The sequence below is a fragment of the Manacus vitellinus genome, unplaced genomic scaffold (genome assembly GCF_001715985.3).
Source record: "Manacus vitellinus isolate BGI_N305 unplaced genomic scaffold, ASM171598v3 scaffold_0_pilon, whole genome shotgun sequence".
Classification (NCBI taxonomy): Eukaryota; Metazoa; Chordata; class Aves; order Passeriformes; family Pipridae; genus Manacus; species Manacus vitellinus.
The window spans coordinates 30,810,405-30,830,840 of record NW_021938789.1 but is presented as its reverse complement, the minus strand read 5'-3'; the positions used below and the strand labels follow the sequence as shown (position 1 = coordinate 30,830,840).

At 36.7% G+C, this 20,436-nt stretch overlaps 1 protein-coding gene across 2 annotated transcripts in view; it reads right to left on the bottom strand.

Moving 5' to 3' along the window:
- GLRA3 (glycine receptor alpha 3) overlaps window positions 1-19,207 on the bottom strand; it is an 82,743-nt gene extending 63,536 nt beyond the window's left edge. Inside the window, exon 1 of one of the 2 annotated variants that reach the window (XM_018080189.2) lies at window positions 19,089-19,207. In XM_018080189.2, the coding sequence (XP_017935678.1) occupies window positions 19,089-19,207 (119 nt within the window). The remainder of the gene's footprint in view (window positions 1-19,088) is intronic. The other variant, XM_018080240.2, reaches the window with a different exon arrangement.
- Window positions 19,208-20,436: the final 1,229 nt, after the last annotated feature.

Sequence of the window (20,436 nt, the reverse complement as noted above, 5' to 3'; positions counted from 1 at the left end):
TGTCCTTTTCATACTTCACTGAACTTTTTCTAAATCTTTCCTTGCTGTACCTGTAGTTGTTGCTTTGACATGAAATAGAGTACTTTGAAATTAAGATAACTAATTTTGAATAAGAAAAATAATAATTGCTGTGATTACGGATTTTCTCAAAGCGATGTTTACCTTTTTGTGTGACAGCATCATCATTAAGATTTGCCTTGATTAGTCAGGTATAAGTCTCAAAATATCTTGAATAATTTTATTGCATGCTTCTGAAAACGATACATTCAGTACAATTAATGCATTTTGTATAAGTAAGTTTTATCTCAGAAATCATCTGTAATTTATAACAAAATATTTCTTCAAGGAATGTTTTCCCTTTTACTCATCTTGATGTGTTATGAGTAAATGCTGTAGAATTCTGCCCTTTCAATGTAACTTTAATAAAAAACACATATTGCAATACTATTGGATAAATAAAACTTTCATCTGCTTGAGATGACTTGTGTAATAATTGTCTAGTTAAGGAGGAGCAAGACTTGGTAATACAGTAAAACCTGAGTAAGGTAGTGGATTTTAGGAAGGGGTTTTCTGTTTAGAGCTTAACATAAAAATTTAATCTGCATGGTAAGGGTTCTTCAGTTTTATTGCACACTGCCTCTGAATACTAGGCCTCTGGCTAAAGGGTTAGAGAAGATTACACTCCTTTCATGAACTAGGAATTTAGCTCTTTTTAGTGTTAATGCACAGAGCTTCGTCCTCTACATACAATTATTGCATAAATCTAGGATGACTTTGTGTGCCTCCAGAGGGAATTTATTTCTGACCTGTCACAGTTTGTACATGTATTTTCTAACAGGCATAATAATAAGAATTTAGTATCAACAAGAATTTTAATATCAGTAAGTGTATTCAAAAGTAAGGTACGATGGACTTGTGATTAGCATAAAGACATTATGTTACTTTACACTACAGAAAAAGAAAGCTGTACATTTTTTTTCACATGTAGAGGCTTCCCATTGCTGAAGTCTTTTATTAGAGAGAGATTATAACCTCACACTCTTCTGGTCTGTTCGTAATTTATGAGGAAAGTTACCAACAAGAATGCTCTCCCTGGTAGTGATTCTGTGTTGTGTCTGTAAGCTACTGGTAAATGTTACAGTTATAAGGATTTAAACAATTTAAATTGTTCGATTTCAGACTTTGAACAGTGCTTGATTTCTCTTTTCTGAATGTATCCTGAACATCTTTACAATGTAAATTAAGCCTTCCCAATCTATTAAAAAGAAATTTGTTAGCTGCAGTAGTAGATAGGAATCTGGAAAAAAATTGAAAATGTCAAAAGATGAATTCAAAAATTATTTGTGACCAGATGAATTTACACCATCAAAATTAGGGTAAAAATTTCTGTTTCAAATAAGGTATTACACAAAACCTATTCTATCATGAATAGATAAATAGAATAACAAGGACTATAATTACTCCTGTCTTTGGTCTATTCATTGTTCACCTAAAATCTGAGGGTAGATAAGCTTTGCATCAATACCTGAAAGACTGTCAAGTTGGAATTTCATGGCTGAGATAGGAAGACATGCCAAATCACCAGTCTGTGACACTGCATAACCTATCAAAAGTCATATTTGAGTCAGAAACTCAAATATTATGCTACGTCAAGCTGAAGCCTTTAACAGTGGGATATACATGTTAAAGAGTAAGAAGCAGCCCAGCCCAGACAAGATGCAGCTTCTAGAGATCAGCACCCACATCCTAAATTCCAAACAAAAAGGTAAGAATGTTGTTCAGTGCTGCCCTCTATGATCTGGAAAGGAAATTCAAAATCATTGATGGTTTAAAACTAAGAAATACAAAAAGAATTGACAGAGGTATAAATACGGATGATGTCAAGAAAATAACCTATTTCTTAAGTTCAGGTCATTTAAGTAGAACAATTTAAAACAATCTGAGAAAGTATATTAAGAGATATATGAACTGGGAGTCTGGGCAGAGTTGGAGGAAAGAGTTGTGTCTGAAAAAGGATTCAGAATTCATGTCGAGCAGCTCAGCACTGTGATGGTAAAGTTCTCACTGCACTACTGTGTAATCCAGTGGTGTGGAAAGATTGAAAGAGTGAGTAGAAGCATGAAGGTCACTTATTATTTTATATGATATTAATGAGACCAGTTCTGGGACGTTGCATCAAATTCCATATCCAAGTTTAAAAAGGACATTAAAGCATTAAGAAAGGTACTGAACAAAGCCACTAAGCCATGACCTGAAAGTTAGGGAAATTTACTTCAAGTAAGAGACTTTCAGAGCTTAATCTGCTTTTATCAAAAGTTTATCAAAAAAGAAGATTGAAAAAAATAGCATGATTGAAGTGTATAAATACCTCAAAGAGCAGAAAATGCTGGACACTTATCTAAAGAAGAAAGGCAGAAGAAAAATCAATGACAGACAAATTCAAATGGGAATTTGTATACACACTTTAACAATAAAGATCAACCTGTACCAGCCAAGACAATACAGTTTTCTGGAAGAAACAGCTTAGCAAAATTTAAGGTATTGTGTTTTATATAAGGTTAGTTTGGTGAAAAGGAATGAACTATAATATATAGAAAAACAGGCTAAATTCAGAGTAAACATACAAATCTCATGTAGAAATCTTCAGACTGTCAAAAGACACTTGATGGATTTGAGGAGTTTAGGGTAGGGGAGCAATGGGCATAGTTCCAAGTATAAAATGGTGTCTTCTCAGGGTCCTTCTATGCAGGGACTGGGTTGCAGGCTTGTAGTAGCCTGTACTGTAACCTGTAATAAGGGTTGCAAGTTACGTGTCGTAATGTTGGCTCGTTTTACTCAATTCCTTTCACAACTGGGTATTTGACTTACAAAGCAGTTGTATGAGCATCAGCTCCTTGCACAGTATGGAAACTGCACTTGAACTGCCCATAAACTACACACAACTTAAAAACTCAGAGGCTGACAACTAGGAAAAAATGAACTAATGTTCTATCTATGACATGGACCTGCAAAGAATAAAGAATTTTAAGCTAAATTAAAATGTCGACATGAAAGATGATGGATTTGAAGTGTCCAGGGATATATTTAGATCAAAATTGAAAGGCTTTCAACCACTGAAACACTTCAGGAATAGTTCAGAATTTTGAGCTGAGATAGAAAAGCCCTGGGTGTTTTAAGAAGGAGTTAGGTCTTAGGATTCTGTGACATGGATGACTCTGATTGCAGGTAATGGAACTCAGTTCTTTAATCCTCGGCTGAGAATATGTTTACATCATTATTGATTCTTGTGTTTTTAAAATAATTGCTACTACAGAAGTCTGAAAAAAAATGTAGTTAACACAGCAGCCATAGCACCAACATCTACAGAATTTCAATGGGAGATCTCATCTAGCAACTGGCAATTTAGCTACCAAGATGGGTCATGGGTCATGAATCTGAGCTCCTGAAATGTCTTTTTAAAGTAGGCACCTTTGTAAGAGAAAACTTCTTTCCTCCCTTCCTCCAAAATGAAATAATTAAGAAAAACTCTTTGCAGGGAATTTTACAGTCTTCACAAATGTTTCTTTCTCTAAAACATCTAAAGCTGTAAAAATCAGATTGCTTTCCCGTGTTTTTTTTTTCTTTTTTTTTTTGAGAATCACTCTGTTCTACTCAGAGGTTGTCTCTTTTCTATCTATACTAAACTTCTGCACATTTTTACCAAAGCACAAATAAAGGAAAGGAACTTTATTTATGAAAGTGCTTTATATAAGATTTAAAAACATATATTTTCAAAGGCAATTTCAATCCTACTGTTTTGAGACTTTTGCATCATTTATGTACTGCAGAAAGTTCTGGTTTTCACTGATTTCTCTCTTTTCAACACCTTCAAGGTGGGTTCTTAAAAATTGCTTTCAGTATGTGGTTTCAGCCTTAAAAAATATATCTATTTGTTTGCAAATACGGAAAAAAAGAAATAATGGACTATTGTCAGCATTTGTATAAGAAGGTTTGTGTCACTTCAGAAGGGTTAAATAAGAATAGCATAGAAAGCGAAGGAAGAAATTACATCTTACGCCATTTGCTGAGTCTTCTTGTTGCAGCTACACGTAGGTGACAGAGACAAAGCAAGGATATGGTGTACTGTAATTTTACCTTCTACTGTAAAGTTCCCAGAAAGAAGTTTACAAGTCCAAGTTAGGACAATGTGCTAATTTATCCCAATTATTCTGAGAGTAGTTTCCAGAGTCTCACTGACTTACTTTTGAATATAATTGACACAAATTATCTTTGAATTATATGGTAAGTTAATTTTTTTCCTTCCATAGATAAACTGCATATTTTATCTTAAATGATCTTACATTAACACCAAGTTACTGTCATATTTTGCTTGCTGATTTTTCTCGTCTGATCATAAATTACTTCTTTTGTCTTAAAAACAATCCAGAGAGGTTGAAGGTTTGCATTTCATCTTAAAATGCATACTACAGTGCTGCTATATGCATTGTGATGGTCCAGTAGCTCTTTCATTCCATTACTTAACTTATTCTCTCAGACAGCAAGTGTGGCCAAACCCCTGGAGCAATTGGATGTTGTGTTTTGGTTCATTCTCTCCAGCTGATGTTTGAATGTTTGTAATGCGCTTTATATTAAAATGGTTCAAAAAGAAGCTCAAAGAAACTAATTAGACCCTCATAAGGAAAGGAAAAACTGCAGCCAATATGCACTTAGTTGCATCTCTCAAACAGCACTACACAAAAGCATTTCAGTAAATTAGTCTACTGGTACTTATTCATTAATTCACCAATAACAGTTAGGTGAATTAATCTCATGACTACTCCCCTTGATTCTGCAACTGTAAGTAATGGTGATAAAATTCATCAATTTGAAAAACAAAAATTATTCAGTGTAACCATGTCATTAACAAGGTCTGCTAAAAGGAAATGATCCTCAAATTGGTAGTGATGGATTATCTGACAGTGCCTTGCATTTTGAAAATTGTAGCAATAAGATTTTGTGGAATGATGAAAGTCTTTAAATCCTCTTCTGAGCAATATAGATCTTCATGAAATATATTTGGTAAAATTAATGGGAAAAGCAAACAGTAAGTTTGATGAGGTCAAAAGCATAGGAAGTTTATTTTGTAAAGGGAATGTCTCTTATTATCTGATCTACTAATTAAAATAAGTAAAGGGCCAACAAAATCAGAATTTATAGTAAGTAGAATTTGCACACATTATTCATGAGCTGTACATAAACCTGACAAAAATACTTTTTTGACAGAATGTTCCAGCGCGTGACAGCTGAAAATCAAAACCAAAAAATACTAACAAGAATATTTACTGAAGTCCTCAAGCCCATCCAAAGTAACATGTTTACCTTGTTTTTACAAAAATAAATCCTGCTTTTTTTAGAAAGACAAAAACTGCCTTCAATTTTACACCAAAAAAATATAATACATCAGTGTAAAGCAATACTAATTTGTTCTATTTCTGTGGATAATAAAACATCTGTGTCATGCTGTTTAACTGAACACATGCATTTTAATGAGAAACTGCAAAAATTTGGAACAACCTTAGCTTTATCCCCAGAGGTTCGACAAGACCAAGTGCTGGGTCCTGCACTTTGGCCACAACAACCCCCTGCAGTGCTACAGGCTGGGGACAGAGCGGTTGGAGAGCAGCCAGGCAGAAAGGGACCTGGAGGTACTGATTGACAGGAAGCTGAACATGAGCCAGCAGTGTGCCCAGGTGGCCAAGAAGGCCAATGGCATCCTGGCCTATATCCACAATAGTGTGGCCAACAGGTCCAGGGAAGTGATTCTTCCTCTAATGCAATGGTGAGACCACACCTTGAGTACTGTGTTTGGTTCTGAGTCCCTCAATTTAGGATGTTGAAGTGCTGGAGTGTGTCCAAAGTAGGGCAACAAGACTGGGGAAGGGTCTGGAATGCAAGTTCTGTGAGGAGCGGCTGAGGGAGCTGCGGTTGTTTAGCCTGGAGAGGAGGAGGCTCAGGGGAGACTTTATTGTTCTCTACTACTACCTGAGAGGAGGTTGTAGCCAAGTGGGGGGCCGTCTCTTCTCCCAGGAAATTAGCAATAGAACAAGAGGACACAGTCTTAAGATGCACCAGGGGAGGTTTAGGTTAGACGTTAAGTTCTTCACAGAAAGAGTGATTGAGCATTGGAATGGGATACCCAGGGACGTGGTGGAGGTGGTGGTTCACCGCCCCTGGAGGTGTTTAAGGAAAGACTCAATGTGGCAATTAGTGCCATGATCTAGTTGACAAGGTGGTGTTGGGTCATAGGCTGCACTCAATGATCACAGGGGTCTTTTCCAACCTAACAGATTCAGTGGTTCTTTTGAGGTGTAATGTGTTTAAACTGGCTACCTGAGATAGTTTTGTGAGAAAAGAAATACAATTCTCTCTTTTATTGCAATAAACAATTTTAAATTTTGAAAGCCTTGAAGACGAGGTAAATATTGTGGAATGGGAGTTCAGAAGGACGGATAAATATTTTTATAGCAAATATTTTTAAAAATTTCATTATATTTTAAACCAATCTCTTTATTGAAAGTAAAAATTCTTCGTAGGAAAAAAAAGATGAATAGACTTGTCTTTTTGGAGGCCATCCACTAGCAACATTTATTCATAAGAATTCAGGGCCATTCTGGAAAGCCAGGATCTGTGTCAGAGGATCCAATCTGCATGGATCAAGTACTGAAAGTGACATAGAATCAGCTGTCACTGCTGTCCCATTCTAGCTCACCGAGAGAGAGTTTCTTTTAAGAAACAAAACAAAACCAAAAAATCCTCTTCTTCTCTGAATTATCCACTGGAAGACTCAAGCTCTTTACATTATCTGTGTTGTGACCATTACTTTCTTTAAGGTTCATATATGGAGATTATTTCCTTCCAACTCTATTGTATTCCAGCATGAAAATAAGTCTGCTTGAATTATGCTTTATTGGTGAATAAATTACTGAGGGACAAAAAAAAAAAATGTTTCCTATGGGGAAAGAATAGTGGAAGAGGGTGGCATGTAATAAAACCAAAGATAGTAAATGAAGGAGAAAGAATTAAGTATGTGATGTGTTAAAAAGACTGATACTTAAAATGCTTTTCCTTTATTTCTGATAAAACTGACAATAATATGTTTCTTGCTAATTAAAGATGAAATCTCTTTTATTTGTTGGAGGTCATGAAGTTGAAAGTTCCTAATGCAATGAAAATGCAGATTTTCATATCCTGCAATGTTTTAGATAATAATAACAATTATAATAATAATAATCAGATCATAAAAACCACAGAACTCTTAACTCATGCTTGCTAGAGAAAAGACTGTCATTTCAACTAAGAGGAGCAGAAGCATTGTATGACCAAGATTTTAAAGGAGTATTTTCTAAGCAAAATCCTCAAGAGAATTTTAAATATTTTGTGTAATGATTTAGATTTTCTGCTGATTTTTCACAGTTTTAGATTTTTCTAGTTGTCCTTTTATCCTCTTATTTTGACTAAGTGCAAATGGTCAGATTAATTTTTTGGTATAATGCTACAGAGATAAGTCGAGTTATATCAGGACACATTTTTCAACCAAAGTAATATTTTTTTATATGCAACAAACAACAAATTTCTATTTTAAGTTCACTAATTATCCATTCTTTATTATTTTAGTGGTTATAAATGAAAGATACATGAAATATATAAGGGATTGCATTTCAATGCAATGACTAAAAAATATTTTCTTTCAGGTTTGAATAAAATTAATTTTTCTATTTCAGCCACAAAATTAACATTAAATTTTAGTGATCTTTGTAGCCTAGGTGATGGTTACAAACATTATTTTAGGATGTTTCTGATATCTTTATAGTGTCAAATTTTTTTCTTTTATTAATACAGCTGAGAATTCCTCCAGCTCTACAGTCTGCCTCCAGTTATGTTGATCATGAAAGTAAATTAGTTTGTTGAAGTAAATGTGTTTACTTTATGCAAAGACGTGTTTACATAAAGTACATAAACTGTGTGCTATAGTTTCAAAAAGCTTTGCATCGCTTTGTAATGTTTTGGCTTTTCTTAACAGAGAGAAAAATAGAAAATAATTGGGTTTTAAGTCTTCTGATTAAGTCATTTTGTAATGATCACCATTCTACATGTCAGAGGGCAGATAAGGTTAAGTTCATATACATTTGGTTTTGCTTGTGACTTGGTACATATATATAAGCACAAAACTTTACTACTTCCTTTTTTAGGAAAAAAAAATCTCTTAGGGTAAAGGAAGAAAATTAATTTGTCAGCATCCTTCATAATCCTATGGGTAAAGCTTTCTATGATAATTAAGATATGGTTTCAAGAAACTAGAGGTTGTGTCTGTAGTTTTGCTTTCTTGTTTAAGACAAGTTTATTTTTGCCAATTTCAGCCATGCAGCATGTGAATTAATATATTTTACGAATTATCACTCTATTCTGAATATTCATTCATTGTTTTCCCAGAAGCCCCTACTTAATAGTCTTTTTTTACCTGTTGTATAGACTATTTTTATAAATGCTCTAAACTCAGGTCTTAGCTTCTTGTTATTTCATAATTTATTCAACCTACTTTTTTGGGGGGGAAGCTGACTCAAACAGGAGCAGAGAATATCTCAAATATTCAGATTCTGATAAGTCACTTGCTTTCCCAAAGAACTACTAAATCGGTTTAGGTTTTGACAACCTTAACTTTCAATTAAAGATAGTGAGATTTTCCCCACATTCAATTAACTTTTTTTTTCCTTTTTTTTTTTTTAGTTAGATAATACTTGGCTAAAATAAGGCAATATTTTTGAAAATAGAAACTGTGAGCCACTTATTTATAGAAGTCTGAGCATTACTATCTCACTATAAAGAATAATTTGTGTATTAACTGAATAATAGAGAAAAGTTATTGGAGTAATGGATAGATTGCAAAATGACCAAGTAAAACAATTTCTGACTATTATATTTTATTACAGCAGATATCCTTCTATAAAAGCTGTCAGAATTGAACAATTACATTTATTTTCATGATTAATGAATGATTCCTCTAGCCAAATGAACTTGTGAAGGTACTGACTGGTATCTTTCACCACCATAGTAAATTGTAATTCAACTGATGACAATGAGGCAACACCAGAATGAAAGGTGAACTGATACAAATGAGATTTTTGACTGGCTAAAAACTGCAAACTATTGTTTCTCTAGGCAAATTTTTCCTAAGTCTAGGAGCAAACTGTGAATTCTGTGAACAGATTTCTACAGGTTATAGCTGCTTCTGTATTTTGAATACATCTCAAAATATTCTTTAAATTGTAAAGCTGCATATTACTGTGTTTTCTAGTTCTAATGGATTTTTTTAATATTGTGGCATTGCCCCATCAGCTTTGCATCTACTAGGTTGCTGTATTCTCACTCAATATAAACAGGAACAGTGTGTCCACTAAAGTGTACGTCTGTAGAAAAGGGATATTTCTTGTTATCATAATTTATGACCAATTAGAATAAGTGTCCCATTCCTCTTTTGTCTAGTTTTGCTTTAAAAATCCACTTTTATGAGTTGTAAACCATAACCAAAACTGAAAATTGTTTCCTTCCAATGCTTCTCAATTTTTACTATTCATAAAAATCTTTACAGAAAATCTTACAATAGAATGAAATGTTTGAGGTTTACTAAAGGTAGATACAAAATTGATTTTGAATTAAAACCTTAGGTTTGTGAGACAAGAACAATTCAATTAAACACTGTTCTGTTTGTCTTAGGGAAACTCTGCTTGTATCAGTCCTGTATCTTGAGTGAGCATGTCAGATGACTCTTTAGAAGATTAGACTTTTTCTCCAAAATAAGTTTGACAAGATATAAGTTCAGTTAGAGGAAAGTTGAATATAGCCTGAAAAGTCACTCTATAAGGTTTTTTTCCAAAACACTTCTCATGAAATTGTTTATTTTGATTAGCCAGCTAATTATAGTTTATGTCCATGTTATTACTATTAATTTAGAAGTTTCCCTTCAGATACATTTTTTCCATTTGAAAAAATACTGTTTTCTTGAAACACAGTTCTACAGAAATGTATCTGTTTCAATGTCGTTTTGTGAAATGTTGGAAGGCTTGGGTGGAATATTGTTCGGTGTCCTTCTTATTTTGTCTGCCACAATCTGTTCTCAAATGTCAATGGGAACTGAAGTTGGGGTTTTGGATTCTAATTTTTTAAAACTCTGAACATCCCTACAGAATTAGCAGAGATTTTTCCTGCTTTCTGCAACTTAAACTTCTTTTTATGCATTGAAAAAGCAAGAAAATCTTTACAGAGCTTTGGAATTTTTTGTGAGACAGGAATGGTAATGTTCAATCAGCTGTGTTAATTTATGTAAGATACGTGGATTAAATAATTTTTCCTTTTTATTAATTCTATCCAGGATCAACACTATAATAAATAAGTATAAGACTTTCTTTCACAAACAACAGAGTTGAGCTTCAGGGTGATGATGAGAGTGACAGAATTCATGCCACATGATGACAGAACCCAGTGTTCCTAATGCATGCACTGAAGCATATTCCTTACGGAATAAGTCAGAGAAAATAGTGTGAAGGTTAAAAAAACAGTGCTGCTAGCCTTTCCTGCTTCTACCAAAATTATCCTGGTCCACTACATGCATTCTCTTTCATGTACAGAAAGTGATATTTAAACATCCCCTCAGATACATCCCCTCAGATACATATTTAGTCGTTGCTGTTCTAGTCTTCATTATGCCAGTACCCTCTTAATTATCATCTCAGTCTTCTAAGCTTTGTGTAGAGAACTGAAAATAAGCTGAGTGAAGGAAAGATCATGACCTGCACTGATCCCCTATTGCCCCTGTAAATCCTACACCAGCTGAGCAAGGGACTTCATGGAGTCCAGGTAGAGCATCCCCTCCCCTTTCCTGGATGATCATGAAGGCAATTGCAACCCCCACCACCCCCCAAACAGTGCTGCAACCTTTATTATGTTCAATACATCTCCTGAAGAAATTATCCCTGACAAAAAGGATGAAAAAGGGCATTCTGTTAACTATTATTTAGAGAATCTGAACAAATGCCTTTATGTTCACATTTTGATTACAGATGAAAAGTTGAGCGATCCAAGATCCAAAAATATGTGTAGAGGCAGTAAAAAAAACAGGTAAAGAGATAGAGATATTCTGAGAGTTCATTTGCACAGTGAGATTTTGGGATAAGTTTTGGAGATAAAATTGGTAAAATTTTAACATGTATATGGAGAAACTTGCAAAGTGCATTTTTAATTCCAGTTCTTCACTGTACTGTACTTTCTGTAATCATAGACTACTGTCTTAAGTGGGGGCACTTCATATTCATTTTCTGTAGTAAAAATTTGCAATACGTTCAAAATGATTGACTATCAATCTTTGGTGTGCAAAAACTGATGAAATCTAGAAGATATTTTATTTTTACTTTAACTCTTGCAAATTAAGAGTTTAAGCAAATGCTGATAATTTTTTTTAAAGAAACAAAACAAAAACAAAACCTAAAACTTTCCATAAAGGATTTTTTCTAACAGTATAAAGTAATTAAAAATCTCACTATGCTTTTATGGGATGTAGTCCAGATATGACACTGAAATCTGCCCACTTTCAATTTGGTTCTAATACTGTTGAATCAGAGGTAATGAATCTGACCTGACAGCATCAGGGAAAACATTGCACGGACGGACATCCCTTCATAGAAATGCTATATAGATGCTTAGGCACAGAATTAACACTTATCATAGAATACTGGAGTTACCCCTAATTTAGCTGTGTGAAGTCAGTGCTTTAGTCACGATAGATTTCAAAGCTTTTATTTTTGCCAGCAACTTACAACTTTGTGCTTTTTATTTTATTTATCTAGTAGAACACTCCTAGTCGGCAGATATGTTGCTCACAGAAATGGAAGTTGGTCCTTGCTGATGGATATATCTTAGCCTACACATGCCCAGAGCATGGACTGTACTGTACATTACTGAATATAATAGAGGACAGTGAAGTTTTGAAAACTTTTTGAAATTAAAAATCTTATCAGGACAAAAACTCAGGATCTTTTTAATAATTGAGTCCCACTGTATCCCAGAACAGTATAAACCAACTTTTCACAAAATAGTCTCTAAGCTCTGCAGTCACCCACCAAGATGTAAAGTCATAACAGTTTAAAAAAAACCCAAATAAAAATCAACCTTTTGATAAACCATGCTGGCATATCTGTATTAACTAGGCATTTCTGCTGAGTGAAATTAAAATTAGTTAAAGTTAATTGTTGGTAAAAATCATAGAAAATTGTAAACAGCCAATTTTCTAGGAATTCATCTGTGAAATTACATATTCTGGCACTTGTGGATCCTCAGAGATGCTATTTAGGATTACATTAGATTTATATTTTACCTTTCAAAATTCAGAAAGGGAGAATGTGTTAATAATGCATTTTAAAAGGAATTGGAGACAGACTCTAGACATAGTGGAGTTTTATGCAAACTGTAGAGAGTATATGAAGGCTTGGGCAATGGTGTGATGGGCAGCACAATCCGGTACCTTTTTTTAGATTAATCGTATTTATATATCTATTTTATATCAAAGAAGGAATGCAATAAGGAGTAAAATATTAAAACAGTAAGTGATGTAGTTGTAACCACAGCTTGAATTTTAATTAGGAAGAGGAAAAAAATAGGTTTGCCTTTTTAAATGCCATAGCTGTTACTGATTTTGTTTATGATACCCTTCCTAAGTTAGTTTTAACTGTAAAAATCACATGGAGTTTAATAGCAATAAACCTCAAAGTTTGAGGCAATTTAGTACTCCTGTGTTCTACTCTATTGTTTCTCTAAAAGAGTCTCAGGGTAATTAGCTGGCTTGCTCCCATAACCATTGATTTGTATTAATCTGTAGCCCCACCACTTGTGCAGCTCCACTATTTCAACAGCCCCATAAGTGACCACATGACTTCGTCAGGCCAGAACCTTCTTGAAATTTTCTACCTTTTCTGTGGTCTCAAACTGTTTCTCTCAGAAACTGCATTTTGCTAATGTTTCATGTCATCGAAAAGAAACTTCAGTAATAACATTATTGAAGAGGACTGATTTTCCTTAGGGAAGTTCCTACCTGGAAATACCCTCGACCCTCCTTGCTGTCCCCATGCATTTTGTATATCAGTGGTAAGTTCAGAGACATAACAGAGTGGTATGTGGTATAGAAAAATTAAATAAAAAATTGTGGAATGTGAAGTCACTGTTCCCGGATGTATTTAAGACTGGATGTGAAACTTAGTGCCATGGTCTAGTTGACACAGTGGAGTTCAGTCACAGGTCGGATTTGACGACCTCAGAGATCTTTTCCAATCTAATTGAATCTGTGATTCTGTTCATTATGTAGAAAGTTCAATTCAGTGTAGATCAATATCATTACCCTGTTTGCTGTTGTATTCAACAACATGTGTTGGAGCAATTAATTAGACATCTGACTGGAAAAGTAATAATGAAATGCGTCCTTTTATACTTTTATAAGCACATACTGTCTATTTTTTTTTCCTTTTTCCTCTTTCTTTCTTTTTATCCTCCCTGCTCTAGCATTTCCATTGACACAGGTTTGAAGAAATCAGTCAGAAGGGATCATATTGCTTTGGAAGCCATAAAAAATAGTGGATTGTGCTAGGAAAAAAGTAGTCTTACAGATTCTCACTTTCTTTTCTCTTGACTTTACTGTGCAGGCTGTTCTGCTCTCTGATGCTCTTCTTATTCTTCTGTTTTGGTCCTACATTCCTGTTAAACATAGTTTTTAGCTGTGTCTTTTCCTGCTCTCTGAGATAATTCCTTTCCGCTGGTGGTTGATATCCCTAAAAAGGTGCCTTCATCTATTCATGATGCCTACATAGTAGTGAAAGTGATACCTTCTGTTTCCTATCTCCCTTTACTGATTCTTTCAATAAACATCATGAAGATCAGTAGGAAAAACAGCAAAGAGGACAAGAAGCAACACACACAAGGGCTCTTCATCATTCAGTACTTGAGAAAAGCTGATTTGCAGGGAATAATTCCCTATAGGTATTATTACATAATACTCAGTAAGGTCATTTGAAGCTTGTATTCTGAATCTGTTAAAATGAGAAGCTCTAATCTTGTAAAAATTTTCATTCTCTTTGATTGTCATGACTCCTAGGATGCCTGGACAAGACTAATCTGATAGAGGAGCTATTACATTTATCATCATACAGAAGCACAGCACTTATAATATTACTTGCTTTCAGTTGTTGTTAGCATCAATTGGCTAGGAATGAATTAGGAGAGGTTGAAAAGTAAGAAAACATCATTAGCACTGTAAGAATTGAAAGACTCATGGTTTTAACTGAAATTTCTTTATTATTTAATTTTCTTCCAGTTTATAGTATTAAAAACCAAAAAATATACATATTATTCTTTCTCAAAATTATAAACATGGTAGTCACTTAGAAAACTAACTTAATTTTTATAGAAATAAGGAACGGATAGTGAAAGTTCTGATCAAATTTGTACTCATGACGAAACTCCTAATTGATACAAAGGGATTTCAGTGTTTTCACTGGAACAGTTGAAATACAAGAGAATTAGAATTACATATTCTTGGTCACAGGACCCCCACTTCATTTTTGTCTCAGTCTTGGAAAGTACAATGCCTGTATATGAGTATATGCAAGGGAACCCTGATGGTCTCCTCCTAACGTTTTATAAGTATCCTCCATCACAGGGGTTTGACTACCCGGGCTCAGTGTGAACTCTAGGAGTGCAGCAGTGCAGCTTTGAAACAGAGCTGTGTGTATTGTCTGAATTGTAGAATCCTCAGCAAGGTTCACCTCTCTTCTCTCAGGATCTGTTCCTTTTTTCCATGTTTGGTTTTCACTTTTTTTTTTTTTTTCACCGTCCAGAGAGCTGGGGAGATGCTCTTGGTCTCTGCATGAGCTAGTGTCCGAGTGTACTTTCACTCAGACTTGTACCTTCATAATTTTGATCCTGAGCCTGGTCTGCTGACCTAACTCTTTGGCTTTGACCTTGGACCTACCTCTTAACTACCAACTTTGCCAGTCAATCTGAACTGCTGTTTGAACTGTTCTTCTCCTGCACAGGTGCTGTGCAACTGCAAACTTTTTTGGTAGGATCCTGCTCCTTCCTGACTTGCTGTGAGTCTCCACTCCTAGCTCACCTACCCTTCCCTTGCTACTCTCTGAAACATGTTAAATCTATTTCATCAGGACCTGGAGTCTGTCAACTGATTTATTTCACAGAAACCATATTTAAAATTGAGTCTGAACTGACAATGAAAAGTACTGTACCTCAGTGCTCTCATCTTGAATTAATAGATTTTCTTTCACACACTTTTATTCCTGTCCTGATTTTAACAGACACTTTTATTTCTTGAGTAGTATTATAGGTATAATATTTAGCATATTAATAATCAACTGAAGACTCATTAGAACACCTGAAAATCTTTATTTTCAAAGATGTTTGTGATGCTATGTCAGATTTAATAGCTTTTAGCTGATTTTTTTTTCTCTTTTGTTATTTGAAGGCACTAATGCTGACTTAAAGGATGAGAACTTCTGCTTCTTAAAGCTATTCACCTGAAATCAATTTACAATGAAATGCAGGAACAATTTCAAAATCAGTTAACTGTAAATTCAGATATGCCCCAGAGTTAGGTTGCGTGGAGGTTTTTTCCACAAGAATCTGGTTTCAAAGAGCAATTAGTTATGTCTGTGATACTGTTTCTCCAATGTAAGGCCAGTGGAATATTAAAAAGAGCAAAGCAAAAGGAAATAACCTAATTGTAGTGTGATTCTTGATCTATATTAATACGAATAACTAAAGAAAGATGACATAGGGAGAATCTATTTTGCATTTCCACAGTGCCACCTACCTTTTCACCCTGTGCTTTCCCTATACACAGGTCTACATATAAAATAGATGTACTACGTCCTTTAAAGAGAAAACAAGTCCCTGGCAAGTCCCTGACAGGGTAGATCTAAGAGACCCAGTGCTGGTGCCCATGCAAGTTCGTGTCCTGTTATAAAACTGTTTGACTTACAAATATGATATTTGTGTTGACTCTACAAATATGATCTTGCTTTCATTATGACCTCTTGGAATCCAGGTAAATCCAGAGGATTTTTTGTTAATACTATTACTTTAGTGAAAACTCAGAAGAATACTCAGTCTTAGATATTATTATAATTTCAAACTATATCTCAGAAGTGGTTTTCCTTCTTTGGTAGTGAATTAAAGCTATTTTTAGGATACATTAAATTATTTTCCCTAGGTTTTACCCTCTTTTTTACATCTCCACTCTCTTAGTATCACACTGGGGTTTGGACTGGCAGTCCTTAATAAGCAACATTTTTTTTTATTTTGGGTCTGACCATAGCTTTTCATCCTGTCTTAAAATACATTGCATAAACCAGACTGCTGTGTGCTTTCACCACTGTTTTTCACTTTTAAAATCTATTAATCTATTATCAATAACTGTGTTATTCACCTATGACATAGTAGTACAAATGTACAATATTATAAAAGACTATTAATAATCACTGAATCATTAAAGTTGGAAAAGACCTCAAGGTCACTGAATCTAACCTTTGACTGAACACTACCATGTCAACTAGACCATAGCACTAAATGCCATTTTTAATTGTTTCTTGAACACTTACAGGTATGGTGACTCCACCACCGCTCCGAGCAGCCTATTCCAATGCTTCCAACACTTTCGGTTAAGAAATCCTTCCTGATGTCCAACCTGACCCTTCCCTGGTACAGCTTGAGGCCATTTCCTCTTGTCCTGTCACTGGTTGCCTGGGAGAAGAGGCTGACCCCCACCTTGCTACAGCCTCCTTTCAGGTAGCTGTGGAGGGCAATAAAGTCTTCCCTGAGCTTCCTTTTCTTCAGGCTACACAACCCCAGCTCCATCAGCCCTCCTCATATGACTTACTCTCTAGACCTTTCACCAGCTTTGTTGTTCTTCTAATGTTTTATTCTTTCTACAATGTCTTTCAGAAATCAAATTAATAATTAGACCCTACAATGAGCAATATACATCTTGTTTCATTCATTGTAATTTGAAGAGTCTTTTGATGTGGGATGAGAAATTATTTATTTTTTAAAAAAATAAATTACGTGCAGTTTCCTCTTGTGAAGCATGCCGATCTTAAGACTTTGCTCATTAAAGTAGCAAGCCTGTAACTTTATACCAAAAAAAATCCTTTTTTAATTTTTTTTAACTGCACTAAAAATAAAACTAAACATCTATCTTCATAGGCATATAATTTAAACAGTAATTTTAAATAGCCTCAGGGCTGTTGGACAAGTATTGAAAGCTTTTTCCCTTAGGTTCATCCAGTCTTCTCACACAGCCTTCTGATTCTTAATGAAGAGCAGAAAAGTTTCGATGTTGCATGATTTCAGAGAAGATAACATTATTTTTTCCAAAATGTCTGAGCAAGTAAAAACTTAAGTTTTGACTGTTTCTAGAAATTCACAGCACACCCATCTTCTCATCAAGTATTATACAGGTGCTAAGGCTGGACTCTGGGTGACTCACAGAGAGGGGAAACAGCATTCTACCAGCAGGAAAAGAACTAGAATTAATGACTCCAGGAAACTTGAGAATTTTACAGCTTTTAATATTTTAACTTTTTCCCCCCACTTTTTTTCCGTATTAAAGCATGGGGAAGACTAGTCTGTATCTTGAACTGACTCAGGTTTCTCCTGTATTATTGCTGGACCTAAAGGTACCAGCAGTCTCTGTATAGAGATTGATATGAAACATATACATAGATTCAGAGCAGCTTTCTTAACTCTTTCTCAGTCTACATAGTCCTTGTGCACAGCAAGCATGTTCATTGTGACCTAGTTTCTTAAAATCTCTTCCTTTTGGCACAATTACAATAAAACCACATTATAAACTATCTACGTTGCATATGTTGATACAAAGCAGGTCATTAACTTAACCTCAAAAAGGAAAGATTTGTTATAAGCCTCTGATCACTTGTGAAGTGTGCCATCATTGTGGGGCACTACACCGTTAACTTTGTGGTTATAAATCCCTTATATGTATCCCCAAACTCTCTCTTAGAATTTAAGTTTATTTAATCTTTATTAAGTAACAGCGGGATTCTTAAAATAGTCTGGCATGTTATATGCCACAGTTTGTTTATTGTGGTACAGAGCTAGAATATTTGTTGATAACAAGAATGGGTAACTGCATTAGCAGTGAATACATGATGACATTAAAGTCTGTTTCTTTACATGTGTGATTTTTCTTTACAAGTTTTCCCTCACTGAGACTCAAATTTATTTTAGCCTGCTATCACTAGACTCCCAGATCCATGCATTTAAAGAATGCTTGAATTAATATAATAACATTACCTAGAAAGAGTGTGCTGGGTGGAAAGTAGAAAAAACCGTATGAACCTCAGTCTTCTCCTGAGGTCATAATTTATGGATATGTTGCCATCTTTCATAATACAAATCTTAGACTGCTAGGAGCACAGTAAAAGCTTTCCCTCTCAACGGAAGTTTTGTAGACCATACCCTCTCTTCACTCAGTTAGTGTTTTTCTGTTTCTATATAAGACTTCCCCAACCTGACTTGATCACCGATCAATCTGTGATTTTCCTTTTACTGAAACAAACTGAGAGTAATAAGGAAGTTCTATATATTCTCAACTCAGATTATCTTCTGTAACTTTTACATATAGACACTTTGCACATGGAGAATTTTCAGTACCATTGATGTTACAATTACTGTTAAAAACTGATAAAATTCACAGATCATATCGGCAAACTCTTACTGCGAGCAGGTGAAGGAAATACACAGCCTCCTGCTTGCAAAATCCAAAAGTCGAGGCAGCTCAATGTTGCAAAGCCATTTGCGAAGCATGGACCCCATGCATTTAGTTTCCGTGCCCACAGCCTGGCTGCCGAAGGGAGCCGGGCGTTCGTGGTGAGGAAAGGCGGTGACCGCGGCGTCTTTCCGCGCCAGTCCCAGGCATTTCAGCTGCCCGAAAATCGGGAAGGGTGGACACCTTTACTTCCCCAAATAAAACAACTCACCTGAGAAGTAGCGCAGCTTCCCACAGATAAAAGCCCGAGACAGCCGCGCGGAGGTACCTAATCCGGGCCATGCTGCTCGCAGGCGCGGCGGACCCCGGGAGCGGTGCTGTCCGAGGCATCGCGGGGGCTCGGCGGCGCTGCTCGATGGGCGAGGGCGGCCGCGCGGCTCCCGCGGGAAGGCGGGCGGGCAGATCCCCAGCACCCTGGAGAGCTCCGGCGGCTCCGCGCCCGCGCCCGCCAGTGCCCCGCGCCCCGGCCTCCCGCGCCCCCGCCCTCCCCCGCCGCGCCCGCGCGCAGCGAGCGGGAGCCTAGCCCAGCGGCGGCGGCGGCGCCGAGCCGCGGCGGCGGCGGGGAGCCCGTGCCCGCCGCTGCCCCGGCTCCTCCAGCAGCGGCAAACTCCGCGGCCGCATCCCGGGCACGGGGCGCGCGCCGCGGCCCGGCGGCGGCGGGGCGGGGGAGGCAGGGCGGGGGATGCTGCGGCCGCCCCCCGAGAGCGCGGCGCCGCGGAGGCAGCGGGGAGGGACCGGGCACGGGCGCTGCGGCGAGGGGGCGCCCTGGAGGGGTGCCCCGGGCGGAGGCGCAGGGGAAAGCTCAGCTGCTCTGTGCACAGAAGGGTCCCTGCCTGAGCGCCTTCCCTCCCGCGGGAAGAAGGGCGGCCGGGTCGATGCCTACACAGGGCAGAGACTATCAAAGGGCCAGGATGAACTCACTGGACCTCAGGTGTCGGAAAAGATTGGTGAAAGAGGGGTGCTTCTGCTTTGCCTGTAGGGCTGATGGTGTGCTTTTTCTTCGGAAATGGATGAGCGAGGGAAACCCATCTCTGTATTTCAGTACTTTGAAAGTACAGCACTGACTGACACAGGAAAAGTATATCCTGTTCTATTTGAGTTTTTCAGAGAAGAAAGATGATCTAGTGCCATAAGGTGGACTAGGAGGGAAATCCAAAGAGTTTGAAAACTTAGCTGGGGAGGAGAGTGGATGGGATTGTGGGAAGGAACAAGGGAAGGAACCTAGTTAGAGGGAAACCAGAAAGTTACTTATGAGAAGAGGGAAGAACGGAGAATAACGTTACAAGTATGGGTGCCAGCAGGAAAGTGAGTCCAGAATCATGGAATATTCTGAGTTGGAAGGGACCCACAGGGAGCATCAAGTCCAACTCTTAAGTGAACGGTCCATATGGGGATCAAACCATGACCTTGGTGTTATCAGCTCTAACCAAATAATATTTCATGCAAATCAGAAGCTGCTTTCCTTAGAAAAGGATTTGATTTGAGAAATATTGTTTGAGAAATTCTTGTGGGAATCCGTATGGTTTGTGCATGAAAGAAAATGAAAAAATTGTGAGGAA